This window comes from Phaethon aethereus, assembly GCF_964289735.1.
Source record: "Phaethon aethereus genome assembly, chromosome: 1".
In the NCBI taxonomy this organism is placed as follows: domain Eukaryota; kingdom Metazoa; phylum Chordata; class Aves; order Phaethontiformes; family Phaethontidae; genus Phaethon; species Phaethon aethereus.
The window spans coordinates 34,387,636-34,409,094 of record NC_138575.1 but is presented as its reverse complement, the minus strand read 5'-3'; the positions used below and the strand labels follow the sequence as shown (position 1 = coordinate 34,409,094).

Sequence of the window (21,459 nt, the reverse complement as noted above, 5' to 3'; positions counted from 1 at the left end):
TAAACCATGTCCTGAAGCGCCACATCCACACGTTTTTTGAACACTTCCAGAGATGGCGACTCCACCACCTCCCTGGGCAGCCTGTTCCAATGCCTGACCACCCTCTCAGTGAAGAAATTTTTCCTAATATCCAATCTAAACCTCCCCTGGCGCAACTTGAGGCCATTTCCTCTCGTCCTATCGCTGGTTACTTGGGAGAAGAGACCAACACCCTCGTCGCCACAACCCCCTTTCAGGTAGTTGTAGAGAGCGATAAGGTCTCCTCTCAGCCTCCTCTTCTCCAGACTAAACAACCCCAGTTCCCTCAGCCGCTCCTCATAAGAGAATATATGAGAGAGGACAGAGAGTCCTTGGGTTTGGCGTGACTGCTGGAATCGGCTGCTCCCAGTACAAGCAGTTGCGTGTCACTCCTCTATCTTGATATCTAAGGACAGACAGCTTTCAAAATGCCAGCAGGAGTTTTTCAGGACAAAAATACATCTGAGTGTTTTCTTAGATGAGCGCTCACAGCTCCTTCACTTTGCACAAAGGTTTTCACCACGCGAAGCTTATCGTTCTGCTTGTTTGCCAGCAGCAAATCAAATAAGTTCCAAATAAGAAGAAAGTGCACGCATCGATTTCAGGTACCTGCGAATTTGCAAAGAAATGTTTGCTGCATTTAGCCCGCTCTGCTTTCTAATAAGGGCAAGAAAAGCCTCCCGTGGTCCTGCCTGGCCTCTTGTCTCTGACGTGGATGGCCGGTGGCTCTGTGCCTGTTTTTTACCTCCACCCTGATGTCAATCCAGTTTACTGGGCTTCTGTCAGGTCACAGGGGTAACCGCTGCGAGAAGGTGATCTTCCCTCTAATCTCCTGCCAGGCTACTTTCTTGGCAAGAACCCGCGTTGGGTACATGACATTCGGTCTACTTTTACTTTTAAACCTCTTGTAAAAGGACACCATTTCCTAATTCTCTAACTTCAGGACCTTTCTGTTTCATTTAAATTTGAATCTTTCTGCTGCTACCTTTATTTTTATGACATCTACTTATACAGCAAGTATATAAACTGAAGTCCAGAGTATTTAACACAACAATGGTACCTAGCAGATACTCTAGTTTAAAAAGAAATCTAACATAATTTGATTTTTTTCATAAAAGTTTTGTGGTTTATTTTATTTGTGTTTTCTTTTTATTTTATTTTATTTTATTTTATTTTATTTTATTTTATTTTATTTTATTTTATTTTTACTTGTGTTTTATTTTGATGCATTACATGAATCTAAAAACATTATAATACAAAAACAGATACACTGTCTGTGGTAAATGTAACTTGCAAGTGTATAGGCAGAATAATTTTCAGAAACTGGAAGATTTTATAACAGGAAATGGAAAACTAGAGGAAATAAGTTGAGCAAATCTGAAGCAACATGATCCATAACACTATACTGATAGGACTGTCCTATACGTGTCCTATAACAATTCTTATTGTTACTTACTAGACCATAAGAGGTCTTCCCAATACATTCAGAATTCGTATGTCAAGCAAAGAATGTATCTGTTGCCCTGTAGGCTTTTTCCAGTGGTTATAGAGATCAAGTTCTAGCTATTTTATCACTTATTCGAAGGAATGACCCCAGTAAGGCAGAATTCTGATTGTCTAACAGTCCATGACAGACAGTCTTTACAACTAATAGTTTTCATCTCTAAGACACTGTGGTAAAGTTACAGATAATTATATTTAAGTGTCCCTCTGCAAGGTATTAGGTGTCTGCCTGTAAATGACAATGAGGAGATGCCAGACAAAACTGGCTGAGTTCGCTGGGCACATACGGTGCAATTCACAAAAAAGTTTGGTCCTGTGTGTTCTCTAAATGTGGAAGGAGATAATTATTTTCCAAAGAGGAACAAAATACAGTAATAACAGTATTGTTATGCAAGGAACACGGATTAATTTCTACTTCCAGAGAGATAATGTGCTTGCCATATTTCTGAGCGAGTCTCTTACGACGCCTGAAGTAGCATATAATGCATTACTGAGTGCGAACACGAGCACAGCCTTAGGGCGTTCACCAAGGCAAGCTCTGTGTGGCCAAGTAGACTGCTAAAATCTGTAGGAAAACTTTCCAGGTATTGTCAAAAATTATCATTTAGCAACTGAGAGCATCATTCTCCCTAGCATGCTTTTGAGAAAATTGGATGCAGAATGTTTCAAAATCAGAAATACTGTATCTAATGGCCACAGCTTATGAGTATAAAAACCCATGTAATACTAAATATAGTGTACAGCTTCGAGTTAGCTATGAGAACAATGTGTGTGTGTGTTTGTTAAAAAAAGAGTGCATTTATCAGCAAAATCCTTTAGCAACAGAAGTTTAAAGGAACTTCATTATTGAAAACAAAGTTATATTTCTTAGAAAATGCATCATACATAGAGAACTCTTACAGGTGTATCTACTGCATTTTACAGGTCTATTTCTTTGTAGGAAGATGGACGGGATATGTGTCTTAGCAAAGGAACTGGAAGAACGGAGAGCAAAAAATAAACTCTATAAATGAAAATATTGTTTAGAAAGGGGAATAACAGGGCACATGACATTACTTCATCAAAGAACTATGACTGCATATTTTAAAGTAACATTGCAATGCACGGAGAGCAATGCATGTAGGAAGAGGAGAGTAACCAGCACGGCCATTCGTGGCAGTCTGAGAGCGGAGAAATTTGCAGGCGCCGGCAGTGTGCACACACAAATCCACGAAGTCTAATGAGAGAAGGATCACGACATAATGGACGTTTGAGAGTGTCTTTACACTCATTTTAGAGAGCAAAGTATAGTCGGAGTATTAAAAAAAAAATTAAGCAAAGTAAGCAAACAGCACTTACATGTGTAGTGACTTAACCTCATGAATTAAGATGGCTCCCTCGCTTATGTATTTTTGAGTCACTATAACTAGTTAAATTATTTGTGAAATGACTCACTAATACACATGTTAAGGAGGAATGGTGTTTTTCTCTATTTAATGTTCATCTTTCTGATGAGGCTGATTTGCTTTTTATGAAAAGCCTGACTGATGCCATCACATGCTAACTTGGGATTATTGTATCAGATTATTTCCTTCTGCCACCGGCTGTACGGAATAGAGCTGGAATTCAGCTGATGTTTTTGCATACTGGTGACAAGGTTGTAACCATTGCTGTAACCTGTATTTTAATCTAGGGGTTTCCCTGGGAATATTCTGCTAATTTTAGTTAGTTCAAAACGCAGTAATTATGAATTAAAAAATTCTGAATCTGATGACTCAGGTTCTAAGAATTATGCTTTCCTTACTCATAATTCAGTATGGTTCCCTACCAAATCCACATACTGAATTTACTTTAGATCTTTTACTTTGTCTTACTCAATTTGCACTTGTTTTTTATAGGGTTAATTGGCAATAAGACGCCAAGCCATGGAGGATGGCATAATATCTGTAATAATAAAATCTCATTATGTATAAATTAGGGTGTAGACCATCCATGTCTTCCAGAAACAGAAACAGCCAGCCATTCAGAAATTACTGTAACTACTGGTTTTGCCTGAACAATTTTGCAGGAATTCAAACATGACAGAGCCATGTGCAATGTCTTCCTGTGAGCACTGATTTGATGTGTCCAGTCTTAAAGAATGGCTAATTTTCCTCACTATATGCACCTGTCTGTAGTTCCATGCTTTGTAGCAGCAGTTTTCAAGAGGAAGTGTGCATGTGAGCAAAGTACATTTCTCCGTCACTTAAGTCCCTTTCAGGCTTCTAGGTAATTCTGTGAGTAGGGAACAGTCTTGTAATTTTATTAAGTATTGAATAAAAGTGCTCATTATTTTCTCAAATTAAATGAAAAAGCTTATCATTGTGCATGTGTGGGAGATGAATGTTAAAATTAGTGTGGAACTAGGGGTTTCTCATTCTTTAGTAACAAATGCATTATTGAGTACAGAAGCTGAGTATTTCTCTAGTTTTAGAAATGAAAATGTTTAAAAGAAGAGGGAACTAGTCTTAGGAAGAAAAAAGGGAATGAAAGTGTCTTGTTGGCTCAAATTCAAAGCACTTTTATTCAAATTACTATTAATCAAATATTGTCCATTTTGTGACTCTCCAAGGCCTTAAATCAAATGACCTGATGATTTTGCTTCAGGGCTTAGCAAACAAAGTCTACAACACAACACCCTTCGGTTGGCAAGAAAGTCTTAGGATTGTCAATACTAGTTACTTGGATTTTGCTAGTAACATTGAAGTTTGTGTCCTGGGTCATAGAAAGCACACACACTCTCTCTCAAAACTGGTTTTAGTCAAATGCCTCAGTTTTGTCCCTCGTTTGCTGGAAGCAACTTTATAAGTCTTATATGAAGTGGAACAGTGGCATGTCAGGAAAATATTATACGCTCTTATTAAATCAGTTTTTGAAGCACGGAGGGAAGTATCCTTGTATTTCTATACCAAACTCCCACAACTTACAAATTTAGTACACTTGGTGACCTGTCCATTCAGCAGTCTTATCTTCAAATCTGTTCAGGACCAGAAATATTCAAGGTATACCTTTTGGGTCCTGCTTGGCTCTATATAAAGTTATTACCTTTTTGTTCAGTGGCTGAACCAATTTTTTATTTTAGTTCCTTTGTTCAGACCTAATCTAAAGAAATTTTCCCCAAAATTCTTGACCAGAGAACTGGAAAAGCTTCCACCTTGATGCCATTTCTTTCAAGTTGACAAAAGTAAAGCAGAGAAAATGACTCTAGCGATAAGGAAAGAAGTTCTGCCCAGTAACCCCGACTTAGAGACCTCAACAAGAATGACGCGGACCCCTGAGTTTCTGTTGCTGCCTTAATGAGATGTGAAACCATGCAACAGAAAGCTGATCTAACTGCTACACTGTAACAGATTTTCCGCTAGGGAAATGGAAAGTATGTAATGTATAGTGGAACATCATGGAGAAAATAGGTTACAAGCATGCTCAGCTTATGCTACTGAACAGCTAATGGAAACACAAGATCAAATCTCCTTTGGAAGAAATAGGATTAAACATGGGTTCTCTCGCAGATAAATCCTGTAACTGCTGGCTGGGATAAAACAACTCTCCTCCTTCATTAGTTTTGTAAATCTAAAGCTAAATTCAGCCAAATTAATCTACTGAATTTGGATTTATTTATCAAAATAACAATTTCTCTGTATTGTCCTTGATTAGTCCAGTTAGGGTGTCACTACTTTCTGCAATCAGCATGTACAATCCGGCTAACAGAAGATAATCTTTCAGATTTAGTAAAGATGGAGATACAACATCTCTAAGCGCTACAGAATAATGGCTTGCAAACAGGCTGAAAATATAACTGAAAAGAATTAATTTTGGTAAGTTACTTAGAATTGTATACACCGAATAAAAAAATTATAAAAATGATATATGATTTATCAAAGAAAAAAACACTAAACAAAAAAGAAGTCCAGGGTTCCTCCTGAAACTTTGTTGAGTTTATATAGGCCTGGTGCAATAAACATAGTTCTTTACATACAGCTTTGTATTGCTTTGCCATGGGAGCTCTCATCCATCCTTTGTCTTGGTGGTCAGTTTGGTATTTTTCTTGAGAGTCTCCCAGCTGGGAAAAGGTGTATGAAGGAAGATTAAAAAACCATGTGTTTGAAAAAACAGAATGAAAATGGTAGCTGCTGGTATGCTAATTCAGTCACCATCAGCTGGCAGAAAGCTGACAACACTTTTCCTAGAAGTTTCTTGCAAGACATGAAGCATATAGTCTCTCCAGGAATGGCCTGTTAATGCTATACATGATTTCACTCTCCTTTTGTCTTCAGCAATTGTACAGAGTTATGAATTCCGATATATGAACGGTATTCTAATAATGAATGAGAATATCTTGCCCAGTGAGATACTACAAAGATCCATGAATTTGTGATGTTCCCGCATTCGTATAAGATGACTATAATGTCGGAACAGTGAAATTAGTGCAAAACAAGCTCACGCCTCCCCTGAAACACAACACAGATGCCTCGTGATGCTAGTGCTGTGCTCTAAGTAATCTGATGCCTCTGGATCCTTGTAATCTTTGCACAGCTCACTCATATGAACATATACTTCGATACAAATTTCTGGTTTTGAGGAGTTTAATCCCTGCTAAAGCTAGCATCTCTAAATGGCACAGGATACCACTGGGTAAACACAGATTTGAGTTAGTGCAATTAGGAACCATTTCACTTGCAATTAACAATTTGATGTTCACATTTTACGACTGCTGTTTCTGTCTTGGAATGTTAAATTTATATTCTCTTGTGGACTAATTTTAGGGTACTACCCAGAGTAGGACTCTGGAAAAGGCTGGTAGCTAGGAGAGTGCTATGTGAGCCAAATTATCCCTGGCATAACTAACAGGGTTGATATGAGAGATGAATTGGGTCCTATGTCTCTTTACTGTAGGGAATACTTTCTCCCAAGCCAAAGTAACAGCTGCAGTGTGCTTGTGACTTAAAAAAAAAAAAGTTTGCTTTTTTGGCAGAGTGAATGCACATGCCTTTGTCTTCACAGTACAGTAATTCTTATTTTTCTGAATGATTTGTATGGGGTCACTCGTACATCTTAGGTTAGAGGGTTTTTTTCTTATGTACTCTTCTCTGAGAGTGTGCGGTGACCTACACTTGTCTCCCCTGGGAAGCTGAAATTCCCCCAGCTGATACGACAGGTGCACTGTGCTGATGGAGCACAAGGACGGGGTGAAGTTCAGAGCAGGAATCCTGCCCCAGGGTTAGCAGAAAGCACAGAGCAGTCTGCCAGCTTCTGTCCCGGGTACACTGAGCCCCGGTACATCCACAGTGCTTGCACAACCTTGCAGCTGGCATATGCCTCTTTGCTTACCTTCCCAGGGGATTTGTAATGATATCGAAGTGCCTGTCTTCACTTACAGCACAAAGAATAGTTTTAATCAATCATAAGCTTCTTAAATTAGCTGCTATAACTGCCTAGCATATATTTAATTGTTTGCAAATAACACTTTTTGCCAGTAAATTAGTATTTCATAGACAATACTGCAAAATTATTCATATCGAAAATAATGCAGGATCTCAATAAAAAATAAGGGAAGCGAGTTCCAGTTACATGGTATGGTATGCAGTACCTTTCAGTCCCTATGTAAGCCTATATTTCACAGGATAAAACTTGGCAAAAGACAATGTTAAATAATATAAAAGTAATGAACTTTCAGTTACCTTTGATTAAGCGAAGAGTAAATGTGCAGACATTAACCTTAAGAGTAAATCACCATTGTTCAAAAACTATTATAGTGTGAAAGCAGATAGCAGTATAAATGTATACACACTGTAGGAAAGAAAAAAACCAACCTTTTTTTTAAAGAGCTTTTGAATCAGCCTAAGAATGAAAAAGATTATTATATCAAACTGTTGAATCCATTTATAATATGGTTCAAAATGCCTACAGATTTATACTGGTTGCTATAAATACTCATTGATTTCACTCCCTTTAAAGTCTATGAGTTCACCTACAGGATCACCCTGAATTGCTCCCCTGCGCCCTGGTCTCCTCGGTATCCACACCACACACACACTGGTGTGCTCCTGGGCTTCCTCTGGAGTGACTGGCCTGGTTGAAGGGACAGTCCACTCCAGCTCCACACAGCGAGGGTGGATAAGACCATGCCAGGGTTAACTTTCTGGCTCATCTGAGAGCATCTCCCACAGCATCCCTGCTGCCCTCACACCTTCACCCTTCGTGATACACTACTCCAACACTTACAGACCTTCCTATCCTGCTCTCAAGACTAGAGAAGACCTTAGAACTGCGCAATCCAGTGTGGGTTGTTTTGGGTTTTTTTGGCTGCATACTAGACCTTAAATACCCTTTATTTTGGACTCTATGGTCATTTAGCCTCTATTTTACTTCTGTCACTGTCAGTACATTTATATTCCATTGCAACATAGATGCTGTTCTTGCGTACTGTGGGTGTTTCATGGCTAGATCTTCCACTCCCTGACCAGTCCCTCGAGCTGCAGCCGGGCTGGTGGCTGGACAGGCACTCTGGAAGGGAAGCTGAGGACCGGGCAGGATGGTGTGGGCATAGGAGGAGAGAGCAGGCTGGAGGCTGGGGCAAACAGCATGGGAGCTACGTCGGCTTTAAGTTATTTAGAGTATGCCCCGAGTCCTTACTGAAAGGCAGTCTCTGATAGCGTTTTGATGGATGATGCTGCTGGCTCTGTGTTACGTGAGAAAAGCCAAAGCTGCCTGCAGTGGCAGTGGCTGGGCATGCAGGAGCAGCCCGGCTGCCACCGCACACGGAGCACCGATTCACCTGCACGCAGCGATCCAGCCAGCCATCTCCCCCCAACAGCCGCAGATCCCGCAGCTGACTGCAGATGGGGTTGTGCAGGAGGCATGGCGGGACACAGAGGGGAAGGGGTAGGTGGGATAGGCATCGAGCCAGGCTCGCTGCAAGGCTCGGCATCTGGCCAAGGCCAGCCTGCTCCAGACAACAGTAGCCTCGATCAATGGGGTCTCAAGCCACTCTTGACCTGGTGCCAGGGGTCAGGTGGCTCCATGGTGTGTATATATATATTTAGGTATAACTATAACCTCTGGGACTTCTCAGGATAAGCATCAGACAAGGTGATGAATAAGAGAAGTGACTGCAAACTGGGCAGATTTGTGCAATGGGTTTAGTGTCCTGAGAAGAACAGTAAATAAAGAGCCTGAAGGATTGATATAAACTGTACTCTACACGACAGAGAAACACCAAGATATAATAATAAGGAAGTAAAAGATACACTTCATATAGTATAGTCCTTTTCCAAATAAAATTAATTCATAAGTCTTTTTATAACAACTTCGCTTACTTAAATGTTGCCTTTGCCTTTTCTGAAGACCTGACTTTTATACAGCTACTATTTTTCACTTCGTGATTTTCAGTCAAAACAACTTACAAAAGACCACTTTAAAAAGTGGAGGCAAAAACAAGCTAAATGATTTAATACCTAATCTGTGGTAGGTTGTATTGGACCTAAGGAAGAAATTCATTAACTACTCAATATGCATTTTTACAAATCCCGCTCTTTTATCTGGTATGCCTTATCTACTGCAGTGTGTTAAGTGTACAATACAAATATTTGAATCATCATGACATAATTGCAATTCAGTTTGTCCATGCAATCCTAGTGAAACCCAGAGGAAGGCAAGTGGTTTCACTGAGCACAGAGTATCCTTGTGTTTCATTCACTTGCAAAGCAATTGGCACAACATACTTCATTCCAAACATATTCGTTGAAAGAGATAAGTGAAAAGAATAAACAGTGTAAATAGATGGATTTATTTCACTAATGTAGGAGGCGTTTTAAAGGCAACTGTTCAATAGCAAGCGTTAATGTCAAAGCAGATTTAATGAAGTCAGAATACATTACATCGCTGAGGACTGCATTTGCAGATGTTAACCAGCATAGTTCTGCTGCCTTAGCTGGAGCTTTACCAGTCTGTAAGTTCTAGCCTTGAAAAATCTTATCAAATACTCTCAGTTGCTTCTCCTTTCTTCCTCTTCTGTTTCTTTGCAGCCTAAGACTATTTTCTCCTGATTTCGCCCCCTCTACATCTCTGTTCTTTTAGTAGGTCTAATGATTCTCTCCTTCCTCTCCACTTCGGTCTCTTCAGCTTTCTGCAGGAACTTTTTCTCCTTTGTTTCACAGAATCACAGAATAATCTGGGCTGGAAGGAATCTCTGGAGGTCATCTAGGCCAACCTCCTGCTCAAAGCAGGGCTAATTCCAAAGTTAGTTCAGGTTGCTCAGGGCTTCCTTGTCCAGTTGAGTTTTGAGTATCTATAAGGATGGAGACTGCACAACCTCTCTGTGTCCTTGTTCCAGTGCTCAACCCCTCGTTTGAATTTTTGTTTTTAATATTTCATTAAGTATTTTTTCACTTCTGCTCCTTTAAACAGGTTTCGTAATTCTCCAACTTCATTTCATCCTCGTGCCTGTCTCCACTCTTCTACCTCTTAAAGTTGTAGCAGATACTATTTCCATGCTTTCTGAATTTTCTGATGTACTTATATTTTTTCATAATAGAAATACACCCCTTCCTTTGATATACACGGTTATATTTACTTCTCACAAGATTCAAACTGATGCCATATGGGTAGAGGTCAGGTTGAATGACCACAGCTTATTGCTCAAAGCCATTCAGGTAACATGAATACTACTAGAACTGCCTGAAAAAACCCTCTTGTTCTCCTTTGGTCCTGCACAGCTAACCAATCCTGCATTTGAAAATCAGACTTGTGCCTAATTCCTGTAGAGCGTCAGTGGTTTCTGAAAGCATAGTGGCTGCTAAGTATAAAAAGGCATTCAATTTGTATCACCAGATTCATGTCTGGAAGTTTACTTTTTGTTTAGGATGAAAATTTGAAAAAAACAGTTGAAAAAATTGCCTCAGCACTGGATTTTGAGCAGTAGTCCCATGGCACTGCCAGGAGCTATGGGAATAACACTGGTGATTCAAATAAATGTTGTCAATTTTAAATTGCTTTAAACAGTCAATCTTTAGACAGAGATGGTCCTTCAATATTTACTATAGAAGAACTGGTGTTCCATTCTAAAGGAGAATACAGGGCTTTCCCTGCTTAACTTTTTAAGCACATTAAAATGAGATTTAAGAAAAGTAAACTTACTGTTTTTAAAGTATTCACATTTTGAAATAAATGTTGCCTTTTCTAAAGTACTAGGAAAACATACATAAATGCATACATAAATTGTTAAAAAATTGAGTCATCTGCTTATATTTGCTTTGAAGTAGGCTACAACAAAGCTTCGTGCCTGAAGTGAGAATGTTGAACTTTGACTTCTCTGATGCTTAATGTTTCTGTTAATTTTTAGAAAAAATAATTTTGCAAATCATAAACAAGTGAAACAACACATCTTAATCAGTGGGTATTTGCTTATGCTTAATGAAATAGTGCCCATTTACTTCATCACTGACAACCATTTAAGTTGACTAAGGAAGGAGATAATTTGCTGCACACTGATTACTGTTTCAACGAGTGAGATTCAGAAAACAGGCAAGTTCTCATTTGCTGGCAAAGTCTCAGGCTTGCGCAACAATTGCTCCTCCCAATTTAATTTCTTCCCATTGTTCATGCATTTTACAAGTCAGTGAAATCGAAGCATTCATCCTTTAACTTTGCTCTACTACTATGTGAGCACCCATGTGTTAGCTTTCTGCAGTGGGACATCTCGGGGTACTGAAACGAGCCTTGTATCTTCATGCTTCTGTGATGGTGAGGATGGAGCTCTCTCCACCCACCTCCTGTTCTTTCTCACCACCCAATGCTCAGAACTAGCATTTTGTTTACATGTCATGATCAGTCTTCTCCAGTGTATGCAGTTTTAAAGAAATAGTTTGGAATTCTTGCTTCTTGTTGGATTAGTTTTATATTCATGGTATTTGGAGACATAGGCTTTCTGTTCGTTCTCATTTTGTGGAAGTCTTCAGATTTCAAAGATTTGTTTCTTGTCACATGACAGTGCTTATCAGTGACCCACATAGCGAAAACAGTTTAATATGCATTTGAGAGCTGCCATCTTCAGAGTATTCAAGAAGACAACTCAGTATTCCCAACAAGACTCCGTATCCCCCAGATTATGCTGGATACCAACATACTTTGGAACAATCCAGACATCGCTTCTACAATCCTGGACTCTGACAAAGGATATCTGACTTTACTCTAGCAGTGTAGGTTCTTCCAGTACTACTCACCTTCATTCAAAGTCTGATCAGCTCATTCCCTCATTTCAGAAGAAAACATGTCCTCCAACTCCATTTCTACCTTACAAGATTCCTAAAATAACAGGTGAGTCAGATCACAAAACAGCTTTAATATATAAAAGGCAGTTCAAGCTCAAAGGCCATCCTTGAGGCCATTTTGCCTTTGACAGGGTGGTCACTGACTCCTCTTGTACCCCAGTAAGAACAGAGGAAGAGTCTGCATCAGCGCAGTTCTGCCTGTGCATTCTGTTCCCTCCAGCCATACAAATGAGCAGGCTATCACTTCTGAAGTTGTTCATGCTACCTTGGCCACCAGTGCACCAATCAACAAATGCACTGAACATAGTACTTGCTGAGATTATAAACCATAGAATCACAGAATCATTAAGGTTGGAAATGACCTTTAAAATCATCAAGTCCAACAGTCAACTCAACACCACCATGCCCACTAAACCATATCCTGAAGTGCGATGTCTGCACGTTTTTTGAACACCTCCAGTGACAGTGACTCCACCGCTTCCCTGGGCAGCCTGTTCCAATGCTTGACCACTCTTTCAGTGAAGAAATTTTTCCTAATATCCAGTCCAAACCTCCCCTGGTGCAACTTAAGGCCATTTCCTCTTGTCCTATTGCTAGTTACTTGGGAGAAGAAACCAATACCCACCTCACCACAATCCCCTTTCAGGTAGTTGCAGAGAGTAATAAGGTCTCCTCTGAACCTCCTTTTCTCCAGACTGAACAACCCCAGTTCCCTCAGCCACCTCTCATAAGATTTGTTCTTCAGACCCCTCACCAGCTTTGTTGCCCTTCTCTGGACAAGTTCCAGCACCTCAACATCCTTCTTGTAGTGAGGGGCCCAAAACTGAACACAGTATTCGAGCTGCAGCCTCACCAGTGTCAAGTACGGGGGCACAATCACTTCCCTACTCCTGCTGGCCACGCTATTTCTGATACAGGCCAGGACGCTGTTGGCCTTCTTGGCCACCTGGGCACGCTGCTGGCTCATGTTCAGCTGCCTGTCAACCAGCACCCCCAGGTCCTTTTCCACCGGGCAGCTCTCCAGCCACTCTTCCCCAAGCCTGCAGCGTTTCACGGGGTTGTTGTGACCCAAGTGCAGGACCCGGCACTTGGCTGTGTTGAATGTCATCCAGTTGACCTCGGCCCATCAATCCAGCCTGTCCAGATCCCTCTGTGGAGCCTTCCTACCCTCGAGCAGATCAACACTCCCACCCAACTTGGTGTCATCTACAAACTTACTGAGGGAGAACTCAATCGCCTCATCCAGATCATTGATAAAGATATTGAACAAGACCGGCCCCAAAACTGAGTCCTGGCGAACACCACTTGTGACCAGCCGCCAACTGAATTTAACTCCATTCACCACAACTCTCTGGGCTCGGCCATCCAGCCAGTTCCTCATCCAGTGAAGAGCACACCTGTCTAAGCCATGAGCTGCCAGCTTCTCCAGGAGAATGCTGTGGGAGACGGTGTCAAAGGCTTTACTAAAGTCCAGGTAGACAACATCCACAGCCTTTCCCTCATCCACTGGGTGGGTCACCTGGTCATAGAAGAAGATCACCTCTGCTTAAACCCTTTATGTGACTTACTTCTTGTTGACGCAGACAAGAAAATATTGAGACAAAGCACTTAAAGAGGAAACAAAAGGAATACTTAAAAAAAAGAAGTTGTATGTACATTGCACTTTTTCTGGAAAGTATTGGTGGCTGATCAGGCAGATCTCACTGCCTGTATTGACTAGACCCCCATCCAATTTTGAAACCTGGCTCACCATCAGTATGTGTCTGCACTGCAGATGTTTTCATTTAGATGGATGATGCTGAAAATGATTCCCCAATTTTTAACAGTGATTAATCATCAACTAAATGGATTCTCCAACTTAAGGAATTTTTATTTCAAGGAATTGCCCCCCGCTCCAAAGACCTAGGTTTAATCACAGCTATAAGACCTAGATTTGAGGGCCAAACAACTAAAAACTATGTTTCATTAAAACAATTTCCAGAACTGCCTACTTTTCCTGAAAAGGAACCATTGTAGTACTATGGTACAGCGATTACCGGAGTATGGCCTCCAAGCAACACGTTTTTGGCAGAGTACGGTCTCCAAGCAACCAGTTTTTGGCAGAGTACAGCCTCCAGGCAACTGGTTTTCGGTAAAGTCGGTAATCCCCAGGCTGCCTGAGAGGGCTGCAGGGCTCCCCGAGTGCTGGCTCAGGCACTTCTGTGGAGACTTTGCCCCCACAGAACCGAGCGGGGCACCGCCTGTGAAACAAGGCCAGCCCGCCGGTGTCAGGCGCTTCCTCGACATCTCCTTCCCTCCAAGCCGCGTGTGGAAACCTGGCCGCCCCGGAGCTGAGGTGCGGGGGAAGGTGATCGGTGGGTGCGTGTGGGTAACGCTGAGCCCCAGGGGACACACCCAAACTTTCGCAGCGCTGCCTTTGCCCTTCGCGGGGTGAATCCGGCATTGCCAGGCTTCTCAAAAGTCCTTTTTTTTTGGTAAATGACACTTCTCTCGGGCTCTAATGCCAGCCGCAGCAGGCGCCGTGGGGAGAGGGGGCGGCGGGACGGGGCGCCGGGGATCCCCCGAGCCCCCTTGCCCGCCCCGGTGGTGCTGAGGGCCCGGCCCGGGCGGGCGGCGCGTGAGGGGGAGGTGCCGCGCGTTGGCCGCGCGCGGGGGCTGCCCTCCGCCATTGGGCAGCTCCTGCCCCGAGGGCGGGCCGCGCCCCGGGGCCCGCTTTGAAGTGGGGGTCCGGGGATGGCCCCCGCCTGAAGGCGGCCGGGCATCGCCTCGCCTCCCCGCCGGCGGCGGGGGCAGGGGCAAGGGAGGCGGAGGAAGGGCCGGGAAGGGCCGCCCTCGCCCACCCCGGCGGCGGGAGAGCGAGCTGGGGGAGCGGAGGGCGAGGGGCTGGAAGGAGAGGGAGCGCGGTGGCGGGGCGGCTTCCCGCGGGAGCGGGCGTCTGAGGGGAGCGCGGAGGCAGCGGGACAGCCAGGAGGGGCGCGGGGAGCATGGAGGAGCCGCGCGGTGCGGGGCCGGCCCAGGCGGCCGGCGGCTGCTGAGGCAGCGGCCCGGGGGCGCTGCGGGCACGCCCGCCGCGGAGCGAGCCATGCGGGTGGCGAGGTGGCTGGCGGGTCTGCTGTGCCCCCTCTCCCTGCTCCTCGCCGAGTCGTGGGGAGTCCGCTTCCACCCGGGACAAGGTAAACGAGCGGCAACAAAGGCGGCCGCTGCCCGGGGGTCCTGGCCCTGCGGCAGAGCGCCGTGCCCTGCGGGGCCGCCGCCGCTCGCCCGGCCGCGGACGGGGAGGAGGGAGCGTTTCCTCCCGTGGGGCGGAGGGGCCGCGGGGCGGCCGCTCGCGGGGTGGCCGTTGGGGACGGCCGGGCGCGGGGGACGGCGGGCGCGGGGCGCCCCGCAGCGGCGGGGCCGGGGCCGGGTATCGGCGGGCATGCTGCGGGCGGGCCCCCGCCCCGCGGCTGTCACCGGAGCCCTGGCTAGCGCAAAGGGTGCCCTGCCAGCAACCGCCTGGGTGCGAGTGAGGGTCGCTCCTCTGCTCTTGCGTCCGGCTGAGTCTCTCGCCTTCTGTTGTAGAGACCTTAGTGAAGCAGCTCTCCTCCTACGAAATCATCACACCTGTCCGCGTGAATGAATTTGGAGAAGTTTTCCCTCACACGCATCACTTCAGCAGGAGGAAAAGGAGCTTGGAGGCACCACTGGAGCCCGCTGCTTTCCGAACACATTACCAGCTCAGTGCATACGGGCAGGTCTTCCAGCTCAACCTGAGTGCTGATGCAGGCTTCGTTGCTGCTCAGTACACTGTGGTGCACGTAGGGGCCCCGCAGAAGCAGTCCTCCCCTGATTTGCGCCACTGCTTCTACCGAGGGCATGTCAATGCACAGGAGACGCACATGGCTGTCTTCAGCATCTGTGGTGGCTTGGTAAGCATCTTGATTACTGCTTACTTACTCCTGTCTCCATTCATATTCTCCTCCTTGAAATAAATGTAGTGGGAAGCCTTTGCCGCAGAGCTGAGCTGGAAATTCTCGGGCATCATTCCAAGTAGTTGGTCATGAAATGTCTTGGCATCGGCAGTTTGCAGTCATGATGATACTTTTTTGGTGGGATATACAAATGCTGCTTTCAAAGGATCTATTGCTGGCCTATAATAGAATTGGTTGGTGTAACTACTGACACCAAGACCATTATAACACAGGAAAAATCCATGCCTCAGAAACACAGCAAGCTATTATGATAAAATGATGCTGTTAGTTGGCATCAGCTATGTATTTGTAGCTTTATAGATACTGTGTGGTTACGAGTGAGGAATAATGGTGCTTGAGATGATGAGAGAGAACTAGTGCTGATATTTTTTTTCCTCTGCTTTCAGCAATGCTGTAGAGGTGTATTGTGTGCAGCAGGGCTCTTTAATCACATTTGTGTTAAAAGGGAATGGGAAACTTACTACTAACTTCAGTGACAGTGTGTCTATAAAATGCTTCTTAAGAACTGAATTGAGCAAACAAATCAGAACTCCAGTGATGTACATTCTTTACTTATCCCTTGATAGCATTCCTGATGTCTTCCAAAGTGATAGTGAAAAAATAGTATCACACAACTGTCTATCAAAACTGTTTTACTGTGTTGCTAAATTTCATAGTTTAGAAACAAGATAACTGATACCTAGTGCTTTACCACATCACTGTTTATTGAAATACTGAGGAGACAAGTATGACTGATGTGCACACTGTAAAAATATGATGTTGTAAATATTACTGTGAGTTTAAGTTGAGGTTGTTCCATGTTTTTGCAGTCACTCAGGAAAGTGAAGGTGCAAGACTTCTATTTTTGGGAACTGGAAAAACCCACTTGGTATTCTAGTCTCTTTCTAGTAGCCTATTGAAAATAGAATGGGGTTGGCTGGATGTGTGCAGGAGGCTGTAATGAGTATTAAAAGAAGGTGATATACATGATGGAAAAGAGGATCAGAAATAATTGGTACTTGAGGGAGACGCCTCTGTTGTCTCATGCTTATTCTTGGATATTTGGATATATGCCACCTTGTCTTTTGGTTGAGGTCTGCAAGCTTGGACTAGTCTTTGGAAATTACTGGACAAGCAAGCATTTGAAAACAGTAATTCTGTGTTCATTAAAGTTTTGCCTATGTATCTTGCTTTGCAAACAGCTGTTGTTGGTTCATGTCTGCATTATCCAAAACCCAATTCAGCCTATACCCAATGACCTGATATGTTGCACTAACTCAGAGAGGGAGTAGGAAAGAGAATGAATCACAAATATGGGTTTATTTGTTTAGGTTTTTTTGTTTCATGTCCTAGCAGTTGCTTATATAGCATGGCATTGAGAATAGTGTCATACTCCATATGTAATAAATATGAGAGGTTCTAAAACCTTTTCTTTTTGTAACTTTTGTTGCCTATTTTAATTCTGTCTCTACAAACCATCACTTTTCATTACTCAAAGGGACCATGTGCACTGAAAATTTTTCTGAAAAATGTGTACCTACTGCACTTAAAAGTTGTGTCAACTACCTGTTATTTAGCAGTTCTCAAAATCTTCAGCCCAAGACCCTCTTCTCTGTAATAATTTGAGTGTCTCACTTCTCTTGTGTTTGTCTCTTTCTCTACTTTACTGGTACATTACAGTCTGCATCACGTATGCTTCCACTCAGAAATCCCTGAGTGCCTTTAAACTGAGCCTTTGCCTCTTCTAGATGAGCCTTGTGAACTTCACTGCAGCTTCCAGCTCGACTTCATGTCCTCAGTCATTGCCTGGCTGACAGAGTGCCTAGCCTGAGCCACCAGCAAAGGCCTTGCTGTCCCAGTGCTCTCAGGACCTTCTCACTGCTCATTTCACCTTCTGCCCAGGCAGACACAGCCTTGAGCGTATGTGGCATACCCAGCGTTGTGGCTGCTTTCCCCTCACTAAGGAGCCTGGTGAGGTTTTCAGAAGAAGGAGAGCCCTGCATCAGGGCTGGTGCGCTTTTTGTGGGACATGCCTATAGTTCCCCAGGGAGGGATTGTGTAGGGACAAAGAGGCGGTCATAGCCAGCTGGTTGCCTGTATCTGCACAGAGTATCCTCCAACCTGACTCAGAGCCTTCAGCCTAATGTTCTTCCTCATCCTCATGGAGTTAAAGTAAATGTTACAATCTTCATGTAACTGCCAGGGGAGACAACTTTTTTGGAGTCGAGAGAAGAGTGGATATGAAAGGAGGGAGATAGAGGCCAGGTGGAATTTTCCTGTGGGATCCTGGCCTCCCTGAATGCATTCCCCACTCCCAGGTGGGGCTACCCTCAAAAGTTAGTAATGAGATCTTTTTTTTCTCAAGGTTTTAAAAATGTCATAGCTTTGTGCATTCAACAAACGTACCTGCAAAGATAAACTAGTAAGTTATTGCTCTTTTATTGAACAGTACCATGCTTCATGAATACATGCAAAGATTTAAGTGGGACTGCTGCTGAGGTAAGATACCACTTATTGTGAGTGAGACAGTAGAAACCAGACTAGTGACTCAGCAGCCCTGTATTATATTTATTTTAGGTAAAATAGCTTCTCTTTTCCTCCATTTTCCTCAATGCTGAACTTGAGCTTGGTGTATGGAAATTAAAATAGAAGAGATTGCTTTGAACTATGAGGTATAATTTTATCTTCCGGATTTGCGTATGTAAGGCAATTGCTGTAGACCAATGCTGTAAAAGCTAGGTAGGAAAAAAAGGACTTGGACTTAGATAAAAAGGTACAGGAAATTTAACAGTGGAATTCTAAAAATTGCTCTGAAGATGTGCCTAGGTGATCTGAAGTTAAACCAGGTACTTGTGTTTACTTTATCGTGTAGGCATCTATCCCCAAGCTCTAGACTGCCTTCATTCACAGCTTCACTCCTGCTTCCCAAGTTCTTTCTTTTCTTTTTTGCATTCTCAAGTTGAGTGTGTTCTCCCCCTCAAGCTCTGCTTTCCCTTTTCACCCGCGGTTAAGCCTTTTTCTGAGTGTGCCAAGAGCATGTACAACCCAGAGTACCCGTGGAGCATTGCTTAATGGCTCCTGACACCCTGTATGCAGTTTTGTTGTGTTACATTTCAGAGCATGCCCTGGGTTCAGAGATGCAAATAGCGAAGGGAGGTTAGAAGGTCAGCAGGGAGTCTGTAGTAATTGCAAGGAGGGAGTGTGTAATTAGGGAAGTTTGGGATGCCGTCAAAGGCAGAAGGTCATTTGGAGTGATGGCCTGGGTGCCTAGTTGAACATCTGATAACATACAGGCATATTTCTTGCATCTTTAGAGTAATTTTTGAAATTTAACACTTTATTTCACTTAGTTTTCCTAAGTTCTATATCTTTTTTTTACTTTTACTGCATTAGTCAATTATAGCTTCCTACAAACACAGGAAACAAGATCTGCTGAGGATGTCCCTGGATGCCTGTAGACTAAAGAGACCTCTCAAATATTATCCAGACAGCAAAATCAAAGAGGTAAAAAAAATATTAAAAGGTCATTTAACTTTTGAGAAAATGCAGCTTACATGTTGTTATTACTGACAAATACGAGCAAATACCAGTGAATAAAGTATCTTAAAATGAGGGCGCTATCACCGTTTATAACTGGAACGAGCTTTCAATTCCTAGCAGGCTGTTGTCTGAAGAAAGGAGCTTTATTTTTATTTTTTTAAATCCTGAATGAATGCTATAAAAACAGTTTGTTTAGTCTTCTGAGAAACCGGGTATTCTTTCTTGGAGGTTAGGAATACATTGACTGATGCTGAGGACTTTTTGGGTGTACAGTCTCTGGTGTATAAAGCAACTTCACATGCTCACTGGCTGGGAAAAGTTAGGAGTAGGAAAGTACACGTGAATCTCTTCCTGCATGGATTTGCTAGCTATCAGCTTTCTGCAGTCCAGGAAGGCAGGACTGCTTTGTTCTAATGCAGCTTCTGGAGTGTAACAAGGTCTGCATAACAAATTCCTTTGTTGGGAGCTCAAGGAAGCCCCTTGGTAACATTCCTTTACTTCACATCAAACTTACTTTTGCCTGGAGGATGGTAAGAATCTGAACCTAAGTGTGGATCTTCAGAATTTCCTCAGTACAAGAAGTTGTGTTTATTTTTTTATTAATACGGGTCAGCGGCTCACCTTTCTGAGAGATTTTGACAACAATTCTGTCTGCTGCTATAGATGAGTGCAATGGTTCCTTTTAAGGAAAAGTAGGCAATCCTGGAATTTATCTTAATGAAATGTAATTTTTAATTGTTTAATTAAAAAAACCCCAAAACAACACCCCCCCCCAAACAACTGGCTAGAAGCTAGTGCTAGCATAGCCAGCATCTAGTTTCTTGTAAAGACCTAGTGCAGGTAACAGACTCCAGATATTAGTTCCTCAGTTTTGTACTGCTTAGTACTAATAACTTCAATGAGTTAAACTACATTGGTTTTCCAAAGAAAGCTTCAACACTTGTAACTGGAAGATATGCTTACCTTAACATAACTTAATGCTTTAACTTACTGGCTGTCACTTCAAAAAAAATTACTTTCTGAATCTGAAAGGTAGATTAGTTTTCAGCACTCAGGTCACATTTATAAACCTATGAGCATCCATAAGCCACATACCAAATTTTACAGATTTTTATCTTAATGTAGAGATTCTGTTATAAGCTAGGAAAAAATCATATTAAAATGTCAACTCAAGACAATTCTCGTTTAGGCAAACTGAGTCTTACTGCTGCTGACTGGCTGTTGTGATGACTTCCACTTAATAGTTCTGGTTTCACTTGTCATATAGGTATACAAGGTGAGACTCCAGCCCTGGATCTCTGCAGTACAACACTAAAAAAATTTCATTGCTTTCATTATCACCCTGTGCATTTGTTCTATGTCTCACCAGCACAAAATGGTTTCAAGTACAAGGATTGACTTTGCAAGTAAAAGGTAAAATGCTCTTTCTTTTTGGCTGTGGATTTTATAGCTAAGCAGAATAAAAAAGGATCAGGAAGTAGACTGAACTCTAACTTCTCTAGATTGAAAAGGCCTAGATAAAGGTTGTTGTACTTGATTGCTTCATTTGAATTTTTCATTTGATTTTTCTTTTTTTTTAGTCCTTTCTCCTGGGATTATTTCTTCTTTTGCTCTTGACTTAATTTCATTTACAATTTTTATCTCATGTACTTTGATTTGTTTTCCTATTAGCTTTTCCTTAGTATGTATTCTCACAAGTAGGACCAATGTTTCAATATTTCCACTTCTGTGACACTTGATCTAGCATTTTTTCAACAAGAATCTATTTTAATAACTGCAGTTTTCTGAAGACTTCCCAGTCTTGCTCTGCTGGTCACAGAATCAATGGTACGTATCTTTTACTATTGCTATCTCATCTCTTTTTAGCTTTGTTTTCCCACATATAGACTCTAGATGTCTTTTTCACCATAACACTTGAATTTACTTGAATATGATCCTGTATCCCAGAGTCAGTTTCTGCCTGCCTGCCTTGGCAATATCACTATTCATCACAATTTGTTATAAAATAGGATGACAGCTTAGGTCCCCCTTGCAGCTGTTACAAACAACCTGAAACATCCACAGTACTTTTTCCCCAAGCTCTTTATATCTCTGCTTTTCCTGAAAATATTTCCGCAGATGCTATGCTTTTATCCACGGACCAGCACAGATCAGCAAATACA

General features: G+C 42.7%; 1 protein-coding gene across 1 annotated transcript in view; it reads left to right on the top strand.

Moving 5' to 3' along the window:
- Window positions 1–14,889: 14,889 nt before the first annotated feature.
- ADAMTS20 (ADAM metallopeptidase with thrombospondin type 1 motif 20) overlaps window positions 14,890–21,459 on the top strand; it is a gene marked incomplete at both ends in the record, with an annotated part of 108,616 nt that continues 102,046 nt past the window's right edge. Inside the window, 2 exons of the mRNA XM_082011981.1 lie at window positions 14,890–14,980; window positions 15,369–15,715. Coding sequence (XP_081868107.1) covers window positions 14,890–14,980; window positions 15,369–15,715 — 438 coding nt within the window. The remainder of the gene's footprint in view (window positions 14,981–15,368; window positions 15,716–21,459) is intronic.